Here is a 19,536-nt window from a genome sequence, read left to right as displayed (position 1 = left end):
ACATTCAGAGGAATTTCTGCATGGAAAGGGTGGTCAGGCATTGGAAGGGACTGCCCAGGGACTCCAGGTGGTGGAGTCCTCATTCCTGGTGGTATCCAAGGAACGCCTGGCCATGGCATTGAGTGCTCTGGACTGGATGACAAGGTGGGGGTCAGGCATAGGTTGGACATGACGATCTCAGGGGTCTTTCCAAAACTATTTGATTTTGTGATTCTATTTCTAGAAGTTAAACCAGGGGTTTGGGTCTCTTCTTTTTCCATCAAGGGATATTTTTTACCTGAAAAAAATTAGGTCCTGACTTTATCCAGCAGCACCAGGTAAATCTGCACCAGGTAATGCAGCAAAGTGCCAGAGAAGCAGGAAGCCCCTTGAGAGGAAAGCTAATGTCTTTGTGAACAATTTGATGGGTGAAGGTATGAGTGTTAACGTCTTTGAAATGGGTCTTAATGTATCGGCAGCAGGTTTGTTGCAGTCCAGACAGCCTGGATCCTGAAACAGACAAGTGGCTTCACAAGCCTGAACTTTGGGGTAAAACAATGAGTTCAAAGGGGTTCATGTGGTAGGTGGTTCGGGAAGGCTGTACCTTCCTAGTACCTCGGCCAATGGGGAAAGGAAGAGGCAACATGGGGCCGGGAGTTTGGGATAAAAGAAGGCTGTGCTCCCCAAAATTCGGGAGAGAAAGTTCCGTGGGTGTGTGACCCGGTGGACTTTCTCCCTTTATTCGAATGAAGTTGCAGGACTCCTCTCTCTCCTTTTTGGACATAAACTTCTGGCGTTTGTGGAATTTTCCTGACACCCTCCATCCCTCCAGCTCCAAATGGAACCTCCTGGGAGCTGCCACCAGAGCAAAGCCAAGGCTTGGGGTATTTGCACACCTGAAGAGTGCAGACACAGAAAGTGGGGCACACCCGAGGTACTACAAGAACCACATCTGAGCAACGTTCTCTGGGCAAACACCAGACACTGTGGCCTTGGAAAGGCACAATGTTCCTCTTGGCACAAGGAACAGGCTTTTAAAATGAGTCACAGGTCTCAAACACAAGAGGTTCGTAGCAAGACCAAAGCCTTTGAAACTGAAGGAGCACTGGTATCATCTATCACCACAGATCAGCCAAAATGAGAAGCAAGGGCACCACTGCGGCCCGGGCTTTTCCCTCTGATAGTCACAGGACCACCGTCGGTGTGAGGGGAGAGCAGAGCCATGACGGGAGAACGGGGTGTGAGGGGAAAACGCAGAATGCGAGAGAAGAGAGGCCATGACAGGAGAGCGGGGCCGTGAGGGGAGAGCGGGGTGTGAGGGAGGGAACGGGGTCTGTGAGGGAAGAGAGCGGCCATCAGGGGGGAATGGGACCGTGAGGGGAGAGCTGGGTGTGAGGGGAGAAGGGGGTGTAAGGGGAAAACGGGGATGTGAGGTGAGAAGGGGCTGAGAAGGAGCGGGGCTATCCCGCGTCTCAGCCGCAGGATGAGGAGGCGCTGCCCGGGAAGCCAGGCGGGAGCCGCGCGGGCCACGTCGGCCGAAGGTTCCTCCGACAACGGCAACGGCCGGCGACAGCAGCGCGTCCCTCAGCCCTGCGGGACGCCCTCAGCACCGGCGGCGCTGCCTGCCCTCCGATTGGCCAGCAGAGCTGTCCGTCACTGGGCGTCACGCTCCATGGCCGAATGGGCACGCGGGGCGGGCCTGGCCGGGGCCTGCAGGACGGGGCTGCGCTCGGGCTGGAGCGAGGGGCAGGTAAGGGGCAGTTGTGGGGGGGCACGACCGGGGGCTGAGGGGCGTCGGGCCCTGCTCCGCTCCGCTCCCCACACCTGCGGCGGGACCGTGCAGGACCCGGGGCTCGCGGGGCGGCGGTGGCTTGCACTGCCGGAGGCATCCCGGGTGGGACCGGGCGGTGGAAGCCCCTGGCGGGCTGAGGGGGCATCCGGGCCCTCGGTAGGTGTAGGCCCAGTAGGTGTAGGGGGTGGTTCGAGCATAGGTCCGGGGAGGGAAATGGGCTGGAGCCTTAGAAGTGCTCCATGTGATGTTCACAGAATCGTCCCAGAATGGTTTGGGTGGGAAGGGACCATAAAGCTCATCCAGCCCTAAGCCCTGCTACGGGCAAGGAGCACGAGAGCAGGCTGCTCCAAGCCCCGTGCGGCCTGGCCTCGGGCACTTCCCGGGATGGGGAGGTTAAAGATGAGGTGATTACTGGGCAATCCCAGGGAGAAGAGCGGGTGGTTGTGTGCAGCCATGCTCTGGACAGCCTTTGGTGGGGGTTCGTCCTGGGAGCTATCACACTCACAGCCCCCGAGAACTTCACCTCACCCTCTGCTGTGCTTACTGCGCTGGTGGGTTTTGGTCCAGATGCAGCTGGTTTTGGCTGCATGGCTGCTGTGGCCTGGGCTGATGGTCTGGAAAAAATAGCTCTAAGGCATGTGTACATGCGTCCCTTTGCTGTCAAATAAATTAGAGATAAATATGCCTTAATCATCCTTTATGTGGTTGAGGGTGTTCTGCAGTTCATGGTGCGTGAACTCTGCCCAGGTTCTAAGTTGTTGTTTATGGTATAATAGATCATGTGTTTTCCCCTCCCATTATGAAAAGTGACATTTATGAGTTGTTCAGATATTCTGAGCTCAGCTGAGAGTTGGGCATTGCATGCCCAGCAATGATACATGCCCCACTGCTGTATTAAAAATTCAGACAAAAGTCCAGACCCACTTAAAATGGGTAATGTGCACTGGGCAGCTTAGATCAGTCCTGTTCCCCAGATCCGTGATGAAGATCTGAACCCCTGATGTACAGGGGAGTCTCCCTGGAAAGGATCATTGTTTGAGGAGATTTTTGAAGCTGTGGTGCAAAACCTTAATAAATGATGGGATGAGGTGACAGGACTGGGACGCATTTTGGAGGTCTGGCAGCTTGTTAGAAGTTGCTGATGTTTTGTTTAGATAAAGAAGAAAGGAGTTTGGTATTTGTAATCCATTATGTGAATTTAAAGTGTTGACATAAGATAAAGCAAAGGAAATGGAATATTGCAGTGATTTAAATCCCAGTGGAATCAGGTCAGGTGATGGAATACAAGTACCTGGAGTAAGCTGTGGGATTACCTGGGAGCTGATTAATGACGGTGTAAATTCTCTTCCCCTTCCTCTGCTGAAACAGCTCTTCCCTGCTGTCCCAAGGTCCCCCAACACCTGCTCCACCTTTTCTCTCTGAGGGTGAATGCCAGTCTGACCAAGGCAAGCTTGCCTTTTGTGGCACAGGGAATAAATTCATATTCTTATGGATTTATGGAAGCACACATCTCTGGAACAACTTTATCTGGAAGGAGATAATCTTTAGGGTCCCTTCCAGCCCAGACCATTCTGTGATATGTAGCAAAAGGCGTTAATGAATTCACCAAGCTACCAGCTTAAAGTAATTTTAAAATCAGGATTTACTGAACAGGTATCTTGAGATAAAGGAGGTTTAGGAATTGCTTTGGAATACTTAGGAATATTCCACCCCTTTCCCATAGCTCATGACGGGAAAATACAAATTCCCTTCAGCAGCAAGACTTTGAGTGTCAGAAGATGAATGATTTGCTGTTCATGGCAGAGCAGCAGGGAGGCCCCAGTGTACTGCTTTAGGTCACCCTTGCACCTAGTTCTGCATCTTTTAGTGAGCAAAACTGTCAGCACCAAAATATCTGCAGCTGGGCTCCAGGGTAGTAAGAGATGGACAGGAGGTTTTCTGCAAGTCCAGTTGTAAGGAAATCAGCAATATTTTTGCAGGGCTGGGGTAGTTTAGATGTGTGGCTGTACAGGGTGGAAGCTCTTCTGACAGGAGCGTTGTTGGGATCTATGTTGTTTCCGAAAGTTTCTGGCTGGCATCAGCTGAGATTCAGGAACAAATTTCTTCTTCCTGGGCAAAACAGAGGCAAGTGGGCCAAAAAAAATTCTCTTGACTACCTCATTGTGGCTGCATTCAGCTGAGATGCTCTATCCTGGATGTGAATTTTGTTCCCTCAGGCTCCCAGGATGTTTGCCCAGAGCTCCCGGAACTCTGTGAGCCCCATGCTGCTGCTGGTGCTGCTGGGCTGTGTCCTGTGTCCCCCAGCACAGGCCAGCAAGGTGGGTGACACCGAGCCATGTGTGGGGCACGGCAGAAGTGGGGTGTGAGGGGACAGAGCTGTGTGCCCTCCTTCACATGGCTCCTGTGTCCTGCAGAGCTCTGAGGACATTCGCTGCAAGTGCATCTGCCCCCCGTATCGCAACATCAGCGGGCACATCTACAACAAGAATGTGTCCCAGAAGGACTGGTGAGTGAGTGAGCAGCCTCAGGGGTCGGTCCGTGGCAGCCAAGCTCTGGAGCTGATGCTGAGAACAGATTCCCTGCCTGTATGTTTGCAGAGGGAGCTGCTTTGGTGTTCAGCCTAGGCCAGGGGCATTTTTTAAAACAGAAATTGAGGAATCTGGGATGACATGTTTACCCACTGCTCTTGGCAGATGTAGGGTGTGCCCTCCAATCCTTTCCACCTGGACTGGATCTCTGCAAAAGCTGCTGGGACAATCTATCCCAGGGAGTTTGGGCAGCTAGGCTGTGAGGGGAGCTCTTAACACCAGGTCCGTCTTACCAGCCTGACCGGAAAGCTGGGACACAAAGTCACCCCAGTGTCCTTGCACAGAGCACTGCTTTCAGCTTGTGCTGCTGCTGATTGTGGTTGGTTTGTGCTGCAGCAACTGTCTGCACGTGGTGGAGCCCATGCCAGTGCCTGGGAATGACGTGGAGGCCTACTGCCTGCTCTGCGAGTGCAAGTACGAGGAGCGCAGCACCACCACCATCAAGGTACCTGAGCTCAGGCCCCTGCCCGGTCCTGCTCCCTGCTGTGCCACACAAGCCCAGGGTGACTGCAGTCACTGGCTGTGCCGTGCCACAGCAGCGCCGGCACTGCCACACTGGTCGGTTCCTGGAGAAGAGCCCAGAAAGTTTTCTTTAAGAAAGGAAACTGTCACAGCGAGTACATGGTGGCAGTGCCAGGGGCTCACTCTACAACTCTCTGAAAGAAGGCTGTAGCCAGGTGGGGGTTGGCCTATTCTCCCAGGCAGCTAGTGACAGGACAAGAAGACGTGGTCTGAAGCTGCACCAGGAAGAATTTCTTCACAAAAAAAGGGTGTTGGATACTGGAAGGGGCTGCCCAGGGAGTCGCTGTCTGTGGAGGTGCTCAAGGAACAACTGGATGTGGCACTGAGTGCTCTGGGTGGGGTGACAAGGTGGGGATTGCTCACAGGTTGGACTCCATGATCTCAGACATGTTCTCCAACCTCACTCAGTGATTCAGGGATTCTGTGAGTTCTGTGATTCCGTGTCTGAGGCAGGGGCATTTCTGGTAGTGAGGAGCTGTGTGGGAGCCCAGTCTTCTTGCTGGGGATGTGGACAAGTGTGACAAGAGTGCCAAGCACCTCTGACCAGGGCCCCATCTTGTTGTCCCTTATGTGCAGAACATGCCCTCAGTTGGCACAGCGAGAGCGTCAGCACACTTTGTGCTGTGATGGCACAACCTTGGCCTCCTGGCAAGAGCAAGAGACTCTTGTGAGCAAAATGAGAACAAGAGATCACACATCAGAGGCAGCTGCAAAGAACCTTCCTGACCTCTGTGGTGCTTCTTATCTACACTGCTTATCCTTTCCCCCTGCACTATCGTCAACTGCAGGTGATCATCATCATCTACCTGTCGGTGGTGGGGGCCCTGCTGCTCTACATGGCCTTCCTGGTGCTCGTGGACCCCCTGATCCGCAAGCCAGACCCCTACACCCAGCCCCTGCACAATGAGGAGGACAGCGAGGTGAGGGGGCAGGGGGTGCAGAATGGGGGACAGGGAAACAGTGACCTCCTGCTTGTCTCCTCTGATCCACTGAGGGACCAGCACTGCTGCTTTGGGGGTACTTACACAGGTGAACATTCAGATATCTGCACATCATGCAGAAGCACATGGAATGTTCAGAGTTCTGTGTAACGACCCCAAGGCAAGTCTTGCCCTCAGAGGCAGAGGGGACTTTCTAGCAGCTGGCCTGAATTTGGTTTGTCCATCTAGAGGGAAGAAAGTCAGATCCTGTTTGTGCAGTGTCCCAGATGGAGTTTTGTGGTGCTGAGCTTCCAGGGAAGGATGAGCTTAAGTGTCAGCTAAAACATCTTCTAGACACTTAAAACAGTGGCCTTTGAGGTGCTGTTTGAGCCTGCTCTGGGGCTGGGCCTTGGGTTGTATCCAGACTGCTGTTCCTTATGCTCCTGTGCTGCGGTTCACCCAGAGCACAATTTCACTGAAACCCCATCTTTTTGTGGGATGCTGGTGTACAAACCGTGGCAAAACGATTAAGACCCAGTAGCAAAGAAAGAGCCACTCTCTCCCTCTTTCTCTCTGTCACACACCAGTTTTGGGGGAGGAAAAATTTCTTGCTACATAAAATTAATGCAGTTGCAGCATTTAGTTAGATTGTCCTATTTGTACTTTGTTGTGAGTATAAACTATTTGGCCCAATTCCTTCAAACTCGGATGTGAGGAGCAGCTGCTCCAGTGTCCACAGTCTATCCCTTGCCTCCCTCTGCTGAAAAAGGAGGTCCTGCAGGAGGAGATGCATTGTATCCCAAAGTCATGGGTTTGCAGCAGTAATTCAGATCCAGATCCAGGTGCACATGGTAAATGCCTGGTGTTAAGTGACATTTATCTGACTCCAGTACGCTGGACTAAGTCCTCTGGGATAGGCCTTGTTCCTGTGCCATAATGGATCTCCATCCATTGTCAGCCTGGTTTTAGTGGGGGGATGTGGTTCACCTTGGCACTGTGGCTCCTTGTAGACTCCAAGAATGGGTTTCCAGCAGAGCTCTACACTTCGTGCAGTTCCTCTGCTGGGAACTTTTATCTGGAGTCGTGAGTGATCCCCAAGAGCAAGGACTTGAGGGCTGATGTTGAGGAGCTCTGAAAAGGAGGTTTTTCATCAGAACAACTCAAACCTTGAACTGCTCTTTCAGGTGCAGTTTCTCTCCAAGTCAGCTGCCTCCCTGTGTGCTCGGGCTGGGCATTGCCTGGTCTCCAGCCACATTCCTTTCCTTGCAGGACGCTCACTCCCTGGCCGCAGTGCCCCCCCTGGCTGGCGCCAGGGCCAACACAGTGCTGGAGCGGGTGGAGGGGGCCCAGCAGCGCTGGAAGCGGCAGGTGCAGGAGCAGAGGAAGACGGTGTTCGACCGGCACAAGATGCTGAGCTAGGCCCTGCTGGGCCCTGCCGCACCAGGACACCCCAGCGTTGGAATGGAACCTCCAGCCCTCCCTGATTCACCGTCTCTAGAGGGAGCAGCAGCCCCAAAGGCTTCTCTGGTCGTGTCCCCTGCCCTTCCTCTGCCCAGCCACGCTGGCCCCTGGGCTCTGGCTGCCCCGTGGAGCTCGGCCGAACACAGGACTCCATCAGCCCACCCCAGCAGGGACAGGGGCTGGGAACAGAGTGCTGCAAGCTGGCTCAGTCCTCCTGGGATAAAAATAGTGGGAGAATTTTGATGTGGGATAAATTATGTCATGTTATGTTTCTCCAGGATACAGCAGCCACCTCCTCCTCCAGTGTGCACTGATGGTCCTTGGGCATTGTGGTGCTGAGCCACACAGGAACAGCACAGGAACAAAGGGGAGGGGGTTTCTGCCAGTGCGCACTGCTGCTTCTGCTTATCCTGATGTAAATGGAGAGATTTCCATACCTCTGGATTCTTTCCAGGTTTACACCAGCATAATTGAGACTGCAGCTTGCTTCTGAGCATGTGAATATCACAAAACCTGTTAGTACCTACATCAGTAAGAGTCCAACAGGTAAAAATCTTTTTGTGCTTTACCAGTAGATAAAAACTTCCTGGGGTGAAACCTCTTGAGTTGTACCCATACTGGTGACCCTTGGTGTTCTCCCAGAGTGGACAGCAGCATTTGTGTCCAAGAGAACTGGGACACAGGCTCTCCTGGAGCACTAGAAACACCTGTCAGGGCCCTGGGAAGTGGACACTTGTGCCACTCAGAACACTCCAAGAGCTCTGACAGGGCTTGGGCTGCGTGGAGGAAGCTGCAGTGATTCTGGCGTGTGTATTGATCCCACTGAGAACATTTGGAGTTTATGGTCTAGCACCTCCATATTAAATGCAAAGATCTGCTACCTGAGTGGCTTTTTTTCAGGGGAAAAACCCCATCATGGCAGGTCTGAGGCTTTCCATCTGCCTGCCAGTGCCCAGCCGGTGAGCTCATACCACCTCAAAGCAGAGCTGTGGTTATGGTGCTGCAGGAGTGTCCCTGGCACTGTCCCTGTCCAGCCCCAGGAGAGCCAGGCTTGGAGCATGGGTAGACCAGAGTCCTGCTTAGCACAGGTTAGTGACTTAATTTCTCTGGGCTACCCCCCATGGGAATGCTGAGCAGACTGGAATTCTTCCTTTGCAGGAAGCTGAGAAATTGTTGCTAAAAGCCTAATTGGGAGAAATGCCAGTCACTGCCCTGTGTGCTGGGGCCTGCAGCTGCTAGTGGAGCATTGAGCCCTCCAAGCTGACCCTGCCAGACAAGCCCAAACAGCTTTTGGGAGCCTGTATGTACCCCAGTTACCCTTCAGCACCTCACTGGGCTAAAAAGGACCCGCAGCTTCACATTATACCAAGGTCACATTTTTCTTGGCTTATCTTTGTTCCCTGGAGCCCAATTCTGTGCCTTCCTCACCTTTCTAGAAGCCCCATCTTGACTGTCCTTCTCGCTCCGTGTGAACGCAAAACCACGAAGTGAGGTCCCTGGGAATTGTTTTTTTTCCCTTCGAGGGCGGGAACAAGGAGCGCCGGTGGGAGGCGGTGCCCGGGGCCGGGCCGATGGGTCCATCTGGTGGCCATCGTCCCCGATGGGCACCGGGAAATGGCCGGGTACCAGTGGGAGTTTGTTGCTACCATGAACCTGCTGAGCCTGCAGGGTGAAGGGTTTGGTGAGCAGCACCCCCAGACTTTCCCCTGACCCTTCCAGGAGCAGCTAGGAAATGGGCTCAGAGAGGAGCGAGTTAGAAATCAAGAGTTTTGGAAAAGGTTAGAAAACTTAAAGCAAGTAAGGTGTGGAGAGGCTCCAAAAAATACCACTGCCTGATTAATTATTTGGTTTGTTAATTAGCTGATCAGCTTTGTCCTGTACATCATCCTCCTCGGGAGGAAAGGTTTTCTGCTGCTCAGCCTTGAATTCCCAAGCCCCTTCCCCTTCCTGTGCCCCCTTCCTGGCTCATTGGGGCATCCTCCAGCATGTACATTCTGATGTGCCCTGCTCCTAGACCCATCCACAGCCCACGTTAGTGGTTTCCATCTCTACAGACATGGACCAGTGAGAGCCAATAACTTAATTTCTTATCCAAAAAGGCAATGTGAAAAATAAAGGAACCAAATCCAGGAGCTTTGACATCCTGCCACAGGTGTTATGCTCAAGTGCCTGCTGTGGTCCAGATGTCGATGCTCTGGATGATGAGCCACTCGCTCTGGTCCTGCGTCACCCGGATCCTCACGCACTCCACGGGCCCAGGCAGGACCCTCTCCAGACCCTGCTGCTCCAGGGTCCCCTTCTTGAAGGAGCCCACAGGGATGTAGGAGGAGCAGTCCCGGCTGCGGTCCCGGCGCTGGCCCAGCTCCAGCAGCCCTGCGCGCAGGAAATCACCTGGGCGCTCCACGGAGCCCGTGCGCACCCGGACACGGCTGACTCGGGCTGGCTGCTGGAACACGATGGAAAAAGTACTGCCAGCTGCTGGGTCTTTGCCCCAAAAGTATCCCTGTGCCGAGCTGTAGGCCTTGAGGGGCTCATAGTTCTCAAAGATGGACATGCTGGTGTACAGGGATGCTGGCGGGTTGTCCGGGAGGTCCAAGGCATCGGCTTGGAAATCCTCGTCCTCCAGCCGGTTGACAGTGCCCTGGAAGGAGGAATAAAAGCCCATGTGCTGGAAGAGGGATGGCTTGAAGCGGATCACGTCCTTCTGAGTGAGCAGTTGGCGGAAGTGGACCAGCAGCCAGTCACAGGGCATCTCCTGGTAGAAGAGGAGGAGGAATTGAGCCAGGCGAGGAAGGTCACTGGAGCGGTAGAGCTTTCCAATGTAGCCCAGCTTGGAGAATTCAAGGGTGGCCCAGTTGGAGCCCTCCTGGGAAGCCACTGCCCTGCGGATGGCCGTCAGGAAGGACCTGGCGCTCCACACGTCATCCTCAATCATCAGGTAGTAGGAGGAGAGGTTGGCGGCGAAGGCGAGCAGGAAGGCATAGTCCACATTCTGCTTGGAGCGGAACCTCACCCGCTCCTCTGCATCGTTGAAGTTCCTCTTCAGGCCTTCCAGGGTGGGGTAGAATTCAGGGGGAGCATGGATGAGCAGGAGCCGGCCCAGGAGGATGTGGCGAGCAAACTTCTGGGCGATGGTGGCGGCAACACGCGCGTTCCAGCCAGGATCAGTGTCAGCCAGGTGCACCACCACCACCATCTCCTGCAGTTCCTCCTCTGTAGACTGGCTGAAGAGGGACTGGAGCGTGGCCAGCAGGTAGAAACCACGTGGCCTCTTCACAGATGCCATTCCCACTGCCAGGAATTCTGCAAGGTAAAGGAAAGGCATGAACAGGCAGAGGGGTGACCTGGGATCACCATATCTTCTTCCCTTCAAGACGTAATAAAAGGACTCCAAAAACCTCTTCCCATGGCCAGCCTCCAGGGTCAGTGCTGTTTGTAACCCCATGTCTAAGGCCAGTGGCTCCTTCCTGAAGCTGAAGCCTTCAGCGACTCAGGAGGGGCCCAAAATTGGCCCAAATGGCAGCAAGAGGCAGATTGAGGAGGCAGGGGCCTCACTGAAGAAATGTTCCTGAAAAACACCTAAAAAAGTGAAACCCAGGCAAGTAACAGTGCAGAGAGAGAGTCCATAGAGCAGGAACGGCCTGTTGGTATGGGTGCACATCCTGAAAGCATTCCCCACTCCACACCTCATGGAGATGCACCCACACTGGGATCAGGCACCTTGTGTCCTCCCCGTGGCCCAGCAGTGGCTGCCTTGATTCAACTTTTCGTGCTGATGGTTGGGACACCACCATTCCTGTGCTGGTTCCAGCACAGCCTCACAGGTTGCCCTGAGCTTCTTCCCACAGGGTTTGCATGGGAATTGCTTCTTGTGCACCTGCCCAAGAGCTTGGCCCACTCCTCCCACACTCTGAGGTTGTCCCAGTGGTCCAGCTCACCATCTCCACTGGAACCCCAACCCCAGGGAGATGGGATCTCAAAAACACCTGTGGTCATCCCAGTCCCAAGGTGCAGCAACTTGGACCCTGCGTGGAGCACATGGAGCTTCCCTCCATCCCCAGAGCGAGCAGTGAAGGCTGTGGAGGTTGTGAGCAGGTCCCCACCAAAAAAGGCGGGACACAGCCCCTCCCTGCCCCAGCAGCAGTAAGAGGGCAGGTCCGTGCTGGGATGTGCAGCTGTGCACACCCAGATGTGCATACCCAGAGGGTCCAGAACCACTCACTTTTTTGGGGAGCCGGAGAGCCAGCGAGGAGCTGGTAGGAGATGTTGTGGAGTGCAGAGAGCTCAGCTGTGTCCCTGAGGATGTGCTGGGCGCCCTTCGGCTGCAGCAGCTGCAGGATCGTGTCCTGCAGGGGAGCGACAGGCAACAGATCACACCCCAGAGAACCATGCAGCAAGGGGGGATGACAGGAGGGGGACCCAGAAGCAAAGGGGAGCCCCTGTCCTGCCCTCCCTGGGTTCAGCGGGGTCCAGCTGCCCAGGGCAACCCTAGGGAGAGGAGAAGGCAGAGTTTGGGGTTGAGGATGACATGGAGCAGGGAAGAGGGCAGAGCTGAGGCTTGGGTTCATGTGGGGCAGGAAGGGATAGAGGATGCTCCACTAGACTCTCCAGTGAGAAGTCACTGGTTGGGGACTCACCTCCAGGGGATCCTCTTCCTGCCGTCTGCCCGCATGGAGGAGGAGGAGGAGGAGGAAGGAGGCAGCGAGCAGAACCGTGAGGGAGCGTTTTGGAGAGCACCGCATGGCCCCTGCTGGCTGAGGCCTGGGGAGAGGGGACATGTCAGGGCACAGCCTGTGGAAAGCCACCACCCCCTGGACAGGACAGTGGGACAGCACACGGATACACCCCTGGGACTGTCCCCCTGCCCCAAGCACCCACAGGTGCACACCTGTGGGCAGCCATGGGGCACCAGGGGACACTTGTGCACTGTCCCCTTTGGGCAGGCAGGGACAGGGACACCCCGATCTGACCAGGACAAAACCAGCCCCAGGACACCTCAGCTGCCCTGGGACACCCCAAGCAGCACCCCGGAGCTGGAAGCAGAAGAAATGCAAGTGGACAGGGCCTCAGAAAAAAACTTTTGGGTCATGGAGACACCCCATGACCACTCACCAACACCCCAGGATTTGTCACCAAGCCCTGGGAAACAGTCAGGTCTCAAATGGGCCCAGGCTGCTCTTCCAGCACTGTGAGGAGGAAGCAGCTCCCCACCTTCCTCCAGGCAGGCACCAGCTCGCCCTGTCCCAGCAAGAAAAGTGTCCCTGAGGGGACAGTGTCACCTTCAAGCAAGTTGCAGTGAACTTGAGATATTGTACTTTGTAGCAGAGGTGCGGCAGGAGGCTAAAAGACTCCTGTGTTTGCCTGGGTTTTTTCCATTATAAATATGACATTGGAAGAGAAGCAGCTGAGCCTGGGCAAGGGCCCAGCTTGATGGGGCAGACATCCTGAGCCCCATCCAAACTGTTTACAGTGACTTGGCTTGGTCAAAGCAGCTTTGAATGCAAACGTGGAGGAAAAGCCCTCCTAAGCCTTCCCAAACCAAGGCTGGGTTTCCTAGGACAGTGCCCTAAATACTTTCCTGCCCCAACCACCGCTGTGCAGGGGATGCTCTGAGCCCACCCGCGGGCCCCACAGACTGGAGCACAGCACCTCTGGGGCCACTGCCCTGAAGCGTGAGCTGGGCTTATTTTAAGGAGAACCCTTGTTTTTGCGCCCAGGAGTCCTCTGGAGGGGATGTCAGCTCTCCAGGAGGCTGGTGCCGAGCAGGTGCCCCCGATCCGATCCGCAGGCACTTCGCCCTTGGAGCACTGGCCGCGCCCAGGGACACGGCTCCTCCCTCGGAGACAAACACTCGGAGCCAGAGAGCCGCGCTCCCCGGCAGGGCAGGGCTGACTCGCGGCAGAGACAAGCGGCTCCTGGAGCTGCTCAAAATCTCTCTCAAAATCCCAGGTCCCAGCAGAGAATGTGGCCTCTCCATCCCTTACAGCTCGGGAGACATGGGGGACCTCACCAGCTCAGGGGGAGCAGCATTAGGGATCTGTCTGAGCCACAGGGACATCACACCCTGATGCCACCCTGGAGGTGGATTTCCAAGCCTGGACCTCGGGGATCTACAACCAGGGCCACGGGTGAGCTGGGAAGGGTGAGACCTGGCCACATGCCAGGCTGGGCATTTGGCCACTCTGGATGGCCACAGGTTTTTCTGGCTGCTGGGGAATGTCTGGCTGCCAACGGTTCATCCTGCATGGAAAACAAGATGCTGCTGAGCACCCCCAGCTCTCACAGGAGCAGCTTCACCCATGGGGAACAGGGGTCACTGGCACAGAACAGAAGGTAAGGAGTGCAGCCGCATAATTAGCCCCCTAATTGGACTTTGGATTTCTGCCTCCATGGAGGAACAAAGCAGCCCACGTAAGTGGGCACAACCAGGGGTGCAGCATCTTCCTGCTCCAGCTCAAAGCACCTCCAGAGAGCATCCCTGTCCCCACAGTCTGCTCCAAGCACCTCATGCACCTTCCCCACAGACCATCACCCCACTGCAGATGTCCCCAAAAGCCAGCCCACTGTGGGGACATTGGCCAGGAGGAGCTGAGAGCCACTTGCGTGGAGCCAAACTCCTCCCCAGCCTCAGTCCAGGGCAGGGGGAAGGAACAATCCATTCCCAGCCTCAGTCCCACGAGGCTCCGAGGATCCTCCCCGTGTGCAGGCAGCTCCAGCTGCTTCCGCCGGCACTGGGGAGAGCAGGGCTGGTTGCACAAGGAGAAGGGACCAGCCAGCATCCCTTTCCACTGGCAGGAGTGCCTCTCCATGCTGGGGGAAACTGAGGCACAGACAAAGGCTGTGTCACCCAGCAGGGTAAACACCAGCTCTCCTGCAGCAAAGCTCAGTGCCGCGCCCTGAGGGTCCCCGGGCTGGAAAGGGCTGGGATGGAACCCAGCACCAGAAATGGGTGGGGGACACTGCAAATTGCGGCAGCACAACGGCCCCCAGGGGCAAACTGCGGCCACTCGGGACTGTGGGGGATGGGGGCTCCTGGGCCCCCTGGGAGTCAGGCCAGGGTCTGGCCCCATGTACGTGTCTCTGCTCCAGGGGTCGTCCCACAGGGACAAAGGAGGGGAAATACCCTGCTCTAGTAGCACACGGCTCCGGAGGCCAAAGCTTTTCGTCAGTTCAGGTGTCCCACAGCACAGGGAGGTCCCTGCAGGGAGGGACACTTACACCGATCCTGTCCCCACCGCTGACAGCTGGGGAACCCCCAGCCCAGCCCCCTGCCCTCATCCCCGGTGCCCAGGCACCCGCTCCCATGGCAGCAGGAGATGGCTCCTGGCCAGCCCCGCTCTGCACGCACCCGCCGAGGGCAGAGACTCACGGGTGGGCGGCAGCCTCGCCTCTCCACAGTGCTCGGCCCTCGCAACTTCCCCAGGCTGGCCGGATTCTGGACTCTTGCTCGGTAAAGCCACACCCCGAGTCCCTGCCTGCCTCCCGCAGAGGAGGAGCGTCCGCCGGCGGCCTCAGTCCCAGGAGCTTCGGGGAACCGGCCAGGTCGGCGCGGACCCACATGGGACGGGCCAGGGGCCCCCAGCCCACCGTGGGACCTTCGACAGCCTCACGGACGGGCATCCCAGGATGGCATCAGCTGTGTCCCACCGACCGCATCCTCGCAGGCAGCTCCAGTCCCCCGGGCAGCACTAACCCCCGCTGGGGGCTCTTGCCAAGCCCCAGCATCCCAAACTCTGGCACGAACCTGACGCTTCACCGAGCCAGGAGCTGGTGACACGGAACTGGCACAGCTTTTTGCCCATTTATTTTCCAGCTCTTGTGATGAGGTGGCAAAAACCTCTGGGGCTGCAGAGCCAGAACTGCACGTCTGGCACCCTGGATCAGGGCAGAACCTGGATCCCACCCGGGATGTAGCCCCAGGACACCACAGCTTCCCCACACACTCCAGCTCCTCACTGGAGCATTGGGCATCACAGCTGGGCTGGGAATGAAGCCCTTTCTGATCCCAGTGAACCAATGTGGGCCACATGGGGCCCAGTTTGTTCCCAGCTCCCCCACGCTCAAAGCCTTTTCTCCCACTGCTTCCCTCCTCCAGACCCAGAGCAGGAACATGGCTCTGGAGCATCCATGAATCATCAATGGCATTGCTTGTCCCCAGCTCCCAACCAGATCAGCTCCTTCCCACAGCAGCCCAATGGAGCGGAAACCCCTTCCCTTCCCCTTCCTTCCCTTCCCCTTCCCCTTCCACTTCCTTCCCTTCCCCTTCCTTCCCTTCCCCTTCCCCTTCTTGCTGGCCTGGACCTCTCCTACCTTCAGAGAGACCTCGCATGTCTTGCCAGGCTCCATCTTCTAGAAATCCCCCATGACAACTTCCAGCCCCAGCTGCTCCCGTGGGAGCACATGGAGCTTGGAACACCTCTGTGAGAGAGATAAGGCAGAGCAGGAAGCAGGTGATGGTGCTGGGAAGGCGGAAGAGACATCCCCAGGCTCATGGATCTCCTGACTTTTGCTTTTCCTACATCGCTTGGGTTTAAATCCTTAAATTCCTATGGTGGGATGGCAGTGGCTCTGTCCCACTGGGGACACCCCACCTGCACGGGAGCAAAGGCAGTCTGGGATTCCCACCTGCGCAGGGGCTGGAGACTCCAGGGACAAGGCAGCTGGGATGGTGCAGCCCAGCAGAGTTTGCTGCTCAGTGGCCCAGGGTGGGAAGGGCTGTGGGCTTGGCGGCAGCTGCAGGAGGGGGAGGGCTTTTCTCACCACAGCTGCCCCTGACCCCCCACCCCTGCACAGGAAGGAAATCTGGTCCTTCCTGCCCCTGCAGAAAGGAAGAGGGGGAGGGCTGTGACACCCAGCACAGCCCTGGGTCCCCAATGCTCGGGGTGCAGCAACCCTGCCAATAGAACAGCCAGCACTGCCAAGGGGAGCAGGAGAGCCACCAAATTCCCTGCTGGTCCCCACAGGCTACTTCAGGGTGCAGTGCTAGGGCAGGATTTGACCCTCTTCAGGGACATCCAGAAGTGGACCTGGAGCAGGAAAGGAATCCAGCTAGGACACAGCTCCTGGTGTCCAGGCAAACATTCTGGGTCCTCTCGCCCTCAAAAGCAAGTGCCACAAGGCCAGCCTGAGCCAGTTCATCCAGTCCCTGCTTTGTGCTATGGAGCAAGCCCCAAATGGTTTTTGGGTGCTGAAAAAGTGTCCCTCCACCTGCCACCCTGTGAGTGCCACAGCATAGCCCCAGTGCCCAGGAACCAACCAGAGCCTGGCACCAAAGGCTGCTCTCAAACCTCCCGCTGGCCCCAAACCCAAACATGCTCTGCTTACCTTAATATTTGACCTTGGGAAAACAGGGAGGTGGCTGAAATGAGGCTAAAAGGCACATTTTTGCTTGCTTTTATAATAAGCTGAAGAAGAAAGACAAGCCCCAGGTGCAAAGTCTGCTCTGAGAGGGCTCTGTGGCTGTGCAGGTAAACCCAGCTCAGAGGTCTAGGGAGGACCAGTTCTCCCAGTTGAGGCCAGAGCGGAGGGACTGGGATGGGACAGGCACAAGGGGACACACAGAAGGACCTAGCCCCTTTCCCCAAGCCTGCAGGCCTCACCTTACCCAGCTCAGCTCCTGTTGTACACTGGATCCCTGACAAAGATCAGGAGCAGGGTGAAGGTGGTGGCCAAGTCTTCCTGTCTCCCCTAGGAAACCAGAGAGCCAGGCAGGATCTGTTTACAGCCCTTCCATTATTCAGGAGCAGGACAAAGCAAAGGTAGAACGGGGCCTCACACAGCAGGGAGAGCCACCATGATGCTGATCTGGGGCTCCATTTCCACACCACCGAGGACCCCTCTGAGCCGTGTCCTACAGAAATGGGTGGCACCAAAGCACAGCCACTCCGGCCGGTGCACTCACTGCATCCTACCCTGGAGGACACTGAAGAGGACTTTTTTTTTTGGCAATCAAGCTTCAAGACAGGTTGGGCTCAGGGGCTGGGGTGGAAATCCCCTGCTCAGGGCTGAGCTTTGGTGTCACTCCCTCACTGAGCAAACCTCAGCCCAGGGTTCAGGATCTGAAGCTCTGGGTAAGGACCAAGGGGGACACCTGCAGCTCTACACAGAGGCAGAATCCCCCCTCCACTGCATCCCTGCCACTGCCCATCCTCCCAGCATGGATCAGAACAGGTTCCCATTCCCTGCCAACACTGCTGATCAGCACAGCTCCAGCACCAGGATCAGTGGGAGCTTTGTAAAGGAAAAGACTGAGAATTGTTCTTGTACATTTTATACATTTCAGTCTACAAAAAGCCTGGCCTGGGAGGGGGCCAGGCACCTCTGGCTTAGGGGCATCTGTATCCATACAAATATCCATATTTGAATCCAGCGAGTCTGTTGGTAGCAGGAAACATCCCATCCACCTGCTTCCTGCTGTCACAGCCTGTGCTGCCTGCTCCGGCTGCACCGCCTGGGATCAGCCAGGGAATTCTGGAGCTGCCAAGCACCTTTGCCCCCCGGATTTGCCATATGCCTGATCAGAAGGTATTCCTGCTTTGCCAGATGGCAGGAACACACAGCCCTAGGAGCTGTTCTGTAGCTCTGCACAGAAGCCAGAGCAGCATTCCCAGCCCACTCAGCCTGAGCAGCTCCCCACAGGTAAGGGCACAGCCTCAGACAGACACCAGCCTGCTCCATGCTCCTGCCATCAGCCTGAGCCAGGAACCAAACCCCTCTGCTCCCACCCTCCAGAGCCTGCATAAACAGCAACCACCAGGCACATAGCCGTGGCACCATCATGAGGGAATTTTCAGGGAACACAGCAGGAAACAGCCTGAAGCACAGCCAGAACCAGGCTCTGAGTAAGAAGCCACCCCCCTCCAAGACAACCAGCAACTACAGCCTGACCACATTTCACTGCCTGAGCTTTACCACCTGTCCCCATCTTCAGTGGTGTTTAACCCCACAGCAAAAGAAAGACTGTTGTCCCCCACTGCCCTGGAGCAGCTTCCTTGGGGTTGGAGCCCCTGCAGCCCTTACACACAGCTCCAGCCCCAACCCTGTCCTGCCTCTCCTGCACCACAACCACAACACAGCCCAGGCTCTGCAATCATGGCAGCCCCAGGGGCACAGGGATAGCACATTTTTCTTGCCTTTTATCTCTAATAAACCAACTTAACTTCAAAACTTACCTGTGGCATCAATGGAAGTTCAGCAGTGGTGGAAAGGGGAACTGTGAGGCAGAAGCTGTCCCAAATGTGTTTGAGGTCAACACAAAGAGCCTCCAACACAGATCCAAAGTCAGGGCAATGCCCTTAGTGGTGATTTACAGAGTGGCAAGAAAACTCCTTCTGATCAGCTACACCAGGGTCATGTGGGGTCACAGAACCACTGGATATTCTGAGCTGGAAGGGACCCACTGAGAGCTCAAAGACCACCGAGTCCAAACTGAGATGGCAGAACTCCCTCTCCTTCGTGAGCTTCACTGAACATTCTACAAGGACAAGTACTGCTCCTCCTGCTTGGAACCAGATGTGGTGTGCAGAACTGAGGAGCTGATATCTGATAAGCAGCAAAGTTCAGTCCAGGGTCTGTATCTGCACAGCTGCTCCCCTACCCTGCAGCACCTCCTCTGAACCTTCCCAGGGAGCCACGTGTTCAATTAAACCTCCAGCCAGGTTCCTTCTGGTCAGACCACACTTCTGACAGGCCCAGCCCCTGCACCCCTCACTTCTCAGTCAGCCCAGAACCACAGGAAGCTTCATGGTTGCTTCTTCCTCACAGAAATAATTTGTTTAGTCAAAAGCCAGATCAGTGGTTGCTTGGGGGCTTTCAATGGAGAATATTTCCACACTGCTCTTTGAAAAGACACAGAGTCGAGTCCTTCATCACTGCTTCAGTTATTTTAGTTTGTCCCCTCCTCTCCCTCCCTGTTTATGTTCTCTGAAAAACACCTTCTGGTTTTAAAAGTTTAGATCTTATTTTCAAAGAAAAACACCAGTGTGAGAACTTAAGTCTTTTGCCTTACAACTCCTCTTTCAAGTAATTCCTTTGTTTGATCATTTATGCCTTTCTTTCCTTAAACTGGGATCTGCTGGGCTGGGAATTAAGATTATTGTTGATCACTGCTGTCTTGCTCACTGCTTCTCAGACACTGAAATATCACACTGTGCACGAACACAATTCTGCTGCAGTAAAACAAACATGGATTTCGTTTGTTGATTGTTCCTGGAAAGCAAAAAGGAAAGTTCTTGGAAAGCAAAACCTCCTACTTCTTCCCGAAGAAGAGAACACA

The 19,536-nt window shown here is 55.6% G+C and overlaps 3 protein-coding genes across 8 annotated transcripts in view; 1 reads left to right on the top strand and 2 right to left on the bottom strand.

Annotated features, from left to right (window-relative positions):
* IGFN1 (immunoglobulin like and fibronectin type III domain containing 1) overlaps window positions 1–1,471 on the bottom strand; it is a 61,785-nt gene extending 60,314 nt beyond the window's left edge. For both annotated transcript variants that reach the window (XM_064399328.1, XM_064399329.1), the window contains exon 1: window positions 278–1,471. The gene's annotated coding sequence lies outside the window, so the exon portion shown is untranslated. The remainder of the gene's footprint in view (window positions 1–277) is intronic.
* Window positions 1,448–8,142, top strand: TMEM9 (transmembrane protein 9). 2 transcript variants are annotated; one of them, XM_064399340.1, is made up of 6 exons: window positions 1,448–1,729; window positions 3,988–4,089; window positions 4,186–4,277; window positions 4,696–4,804; window positions 5,670–5,801; window positions 7,071–8,142. In XM_064399340.1, the coding sequence occupies exons 1-6, from the start codon at window positions 1,463–1,465 to the stop codon at window positions 7,218–7,220; spliced, it is 852 nt and encodes a 283-aa protein (XP_064255410.1). In that variant the 5' UTR covers window positions 1,448–1,462; the 3' UTR covers window positions 7,221–8,142. The 2 variants fall into 2 exon arrangements, with proteins under 2 accessions (XP_064255410.1, XP_064255411.1); XM_064399341.1 differs by lacking the exon at window positions 1,448–1,729 and adding an exon at window positions 2,056–3,895.
* Window positions 8,143–9,022: 880 nt separating this feature from the next.
* Window positions 9,023–19,402, bottom strand: LOC135286256 (alpha-1,6-mannosyl-glycoprotein 4-beta-N-acetylglucosaminyltransferase-like). Of its 4 annotated transcripts, XM_064399334.1 has the most exons (5): window positions 18,434–19,402; window positions 15,573–15,680; window positions 11,900–12,023; window positions 11,485–11,608; window positions 9,023–10,565 (listed from the first exon to the last, which is right to left on the bottom strand). In XM_064399334.1, the coding sequence occupies exons 3-5, from the start codon at window positions 12,002–12,004 to the stop codon at window positions 9,424–9,426; spliced, it is 1,371 nt and encodes a 456-aa protein (XP_064255404.1). In that variant the 5' UTR covers window positions 12,005–12,023; window positions 15,573–15,680; window positions 18,434–19,402; the 3' UTR covers window positions 9,023–9,423. The 4 variants fall into 4 exon arrangements, with proteins under 4 accessions (XP_064255404.1, XP_064255406.1, XP_064255403.1 ...); XM_064399336.1 differs by lacking the exon at window positions 15,573–15,680; XM_064399333.1 differs by lacking the exons at window positions 15,573–15,680; window positions 18,434–19,402 and adding an exon at window positions 14,632–15,451.
* Window positions 19,403–19,536: the final 134 nt, after the last annotated feature.

Source organism: Passer domesticus, chromosome 25 (assembly GCF_036417665.1).
Source record: "Passer domesticus isolate bPasDom1 chromosome 25, bPasDom1.hap1, whole genome shotgun sequence".
NCBI classification, from domain to species: domain Eukaryota; kingdom Metazoa; phylum Chordata; class Aves; order Passeriformes; family Passeridae; genus Passer; species Passer domesticus.
Note: the sequence above shows the minus strand (reverse complement) of the source record. Positions and strands in the feature narration are given on the sequence as shown.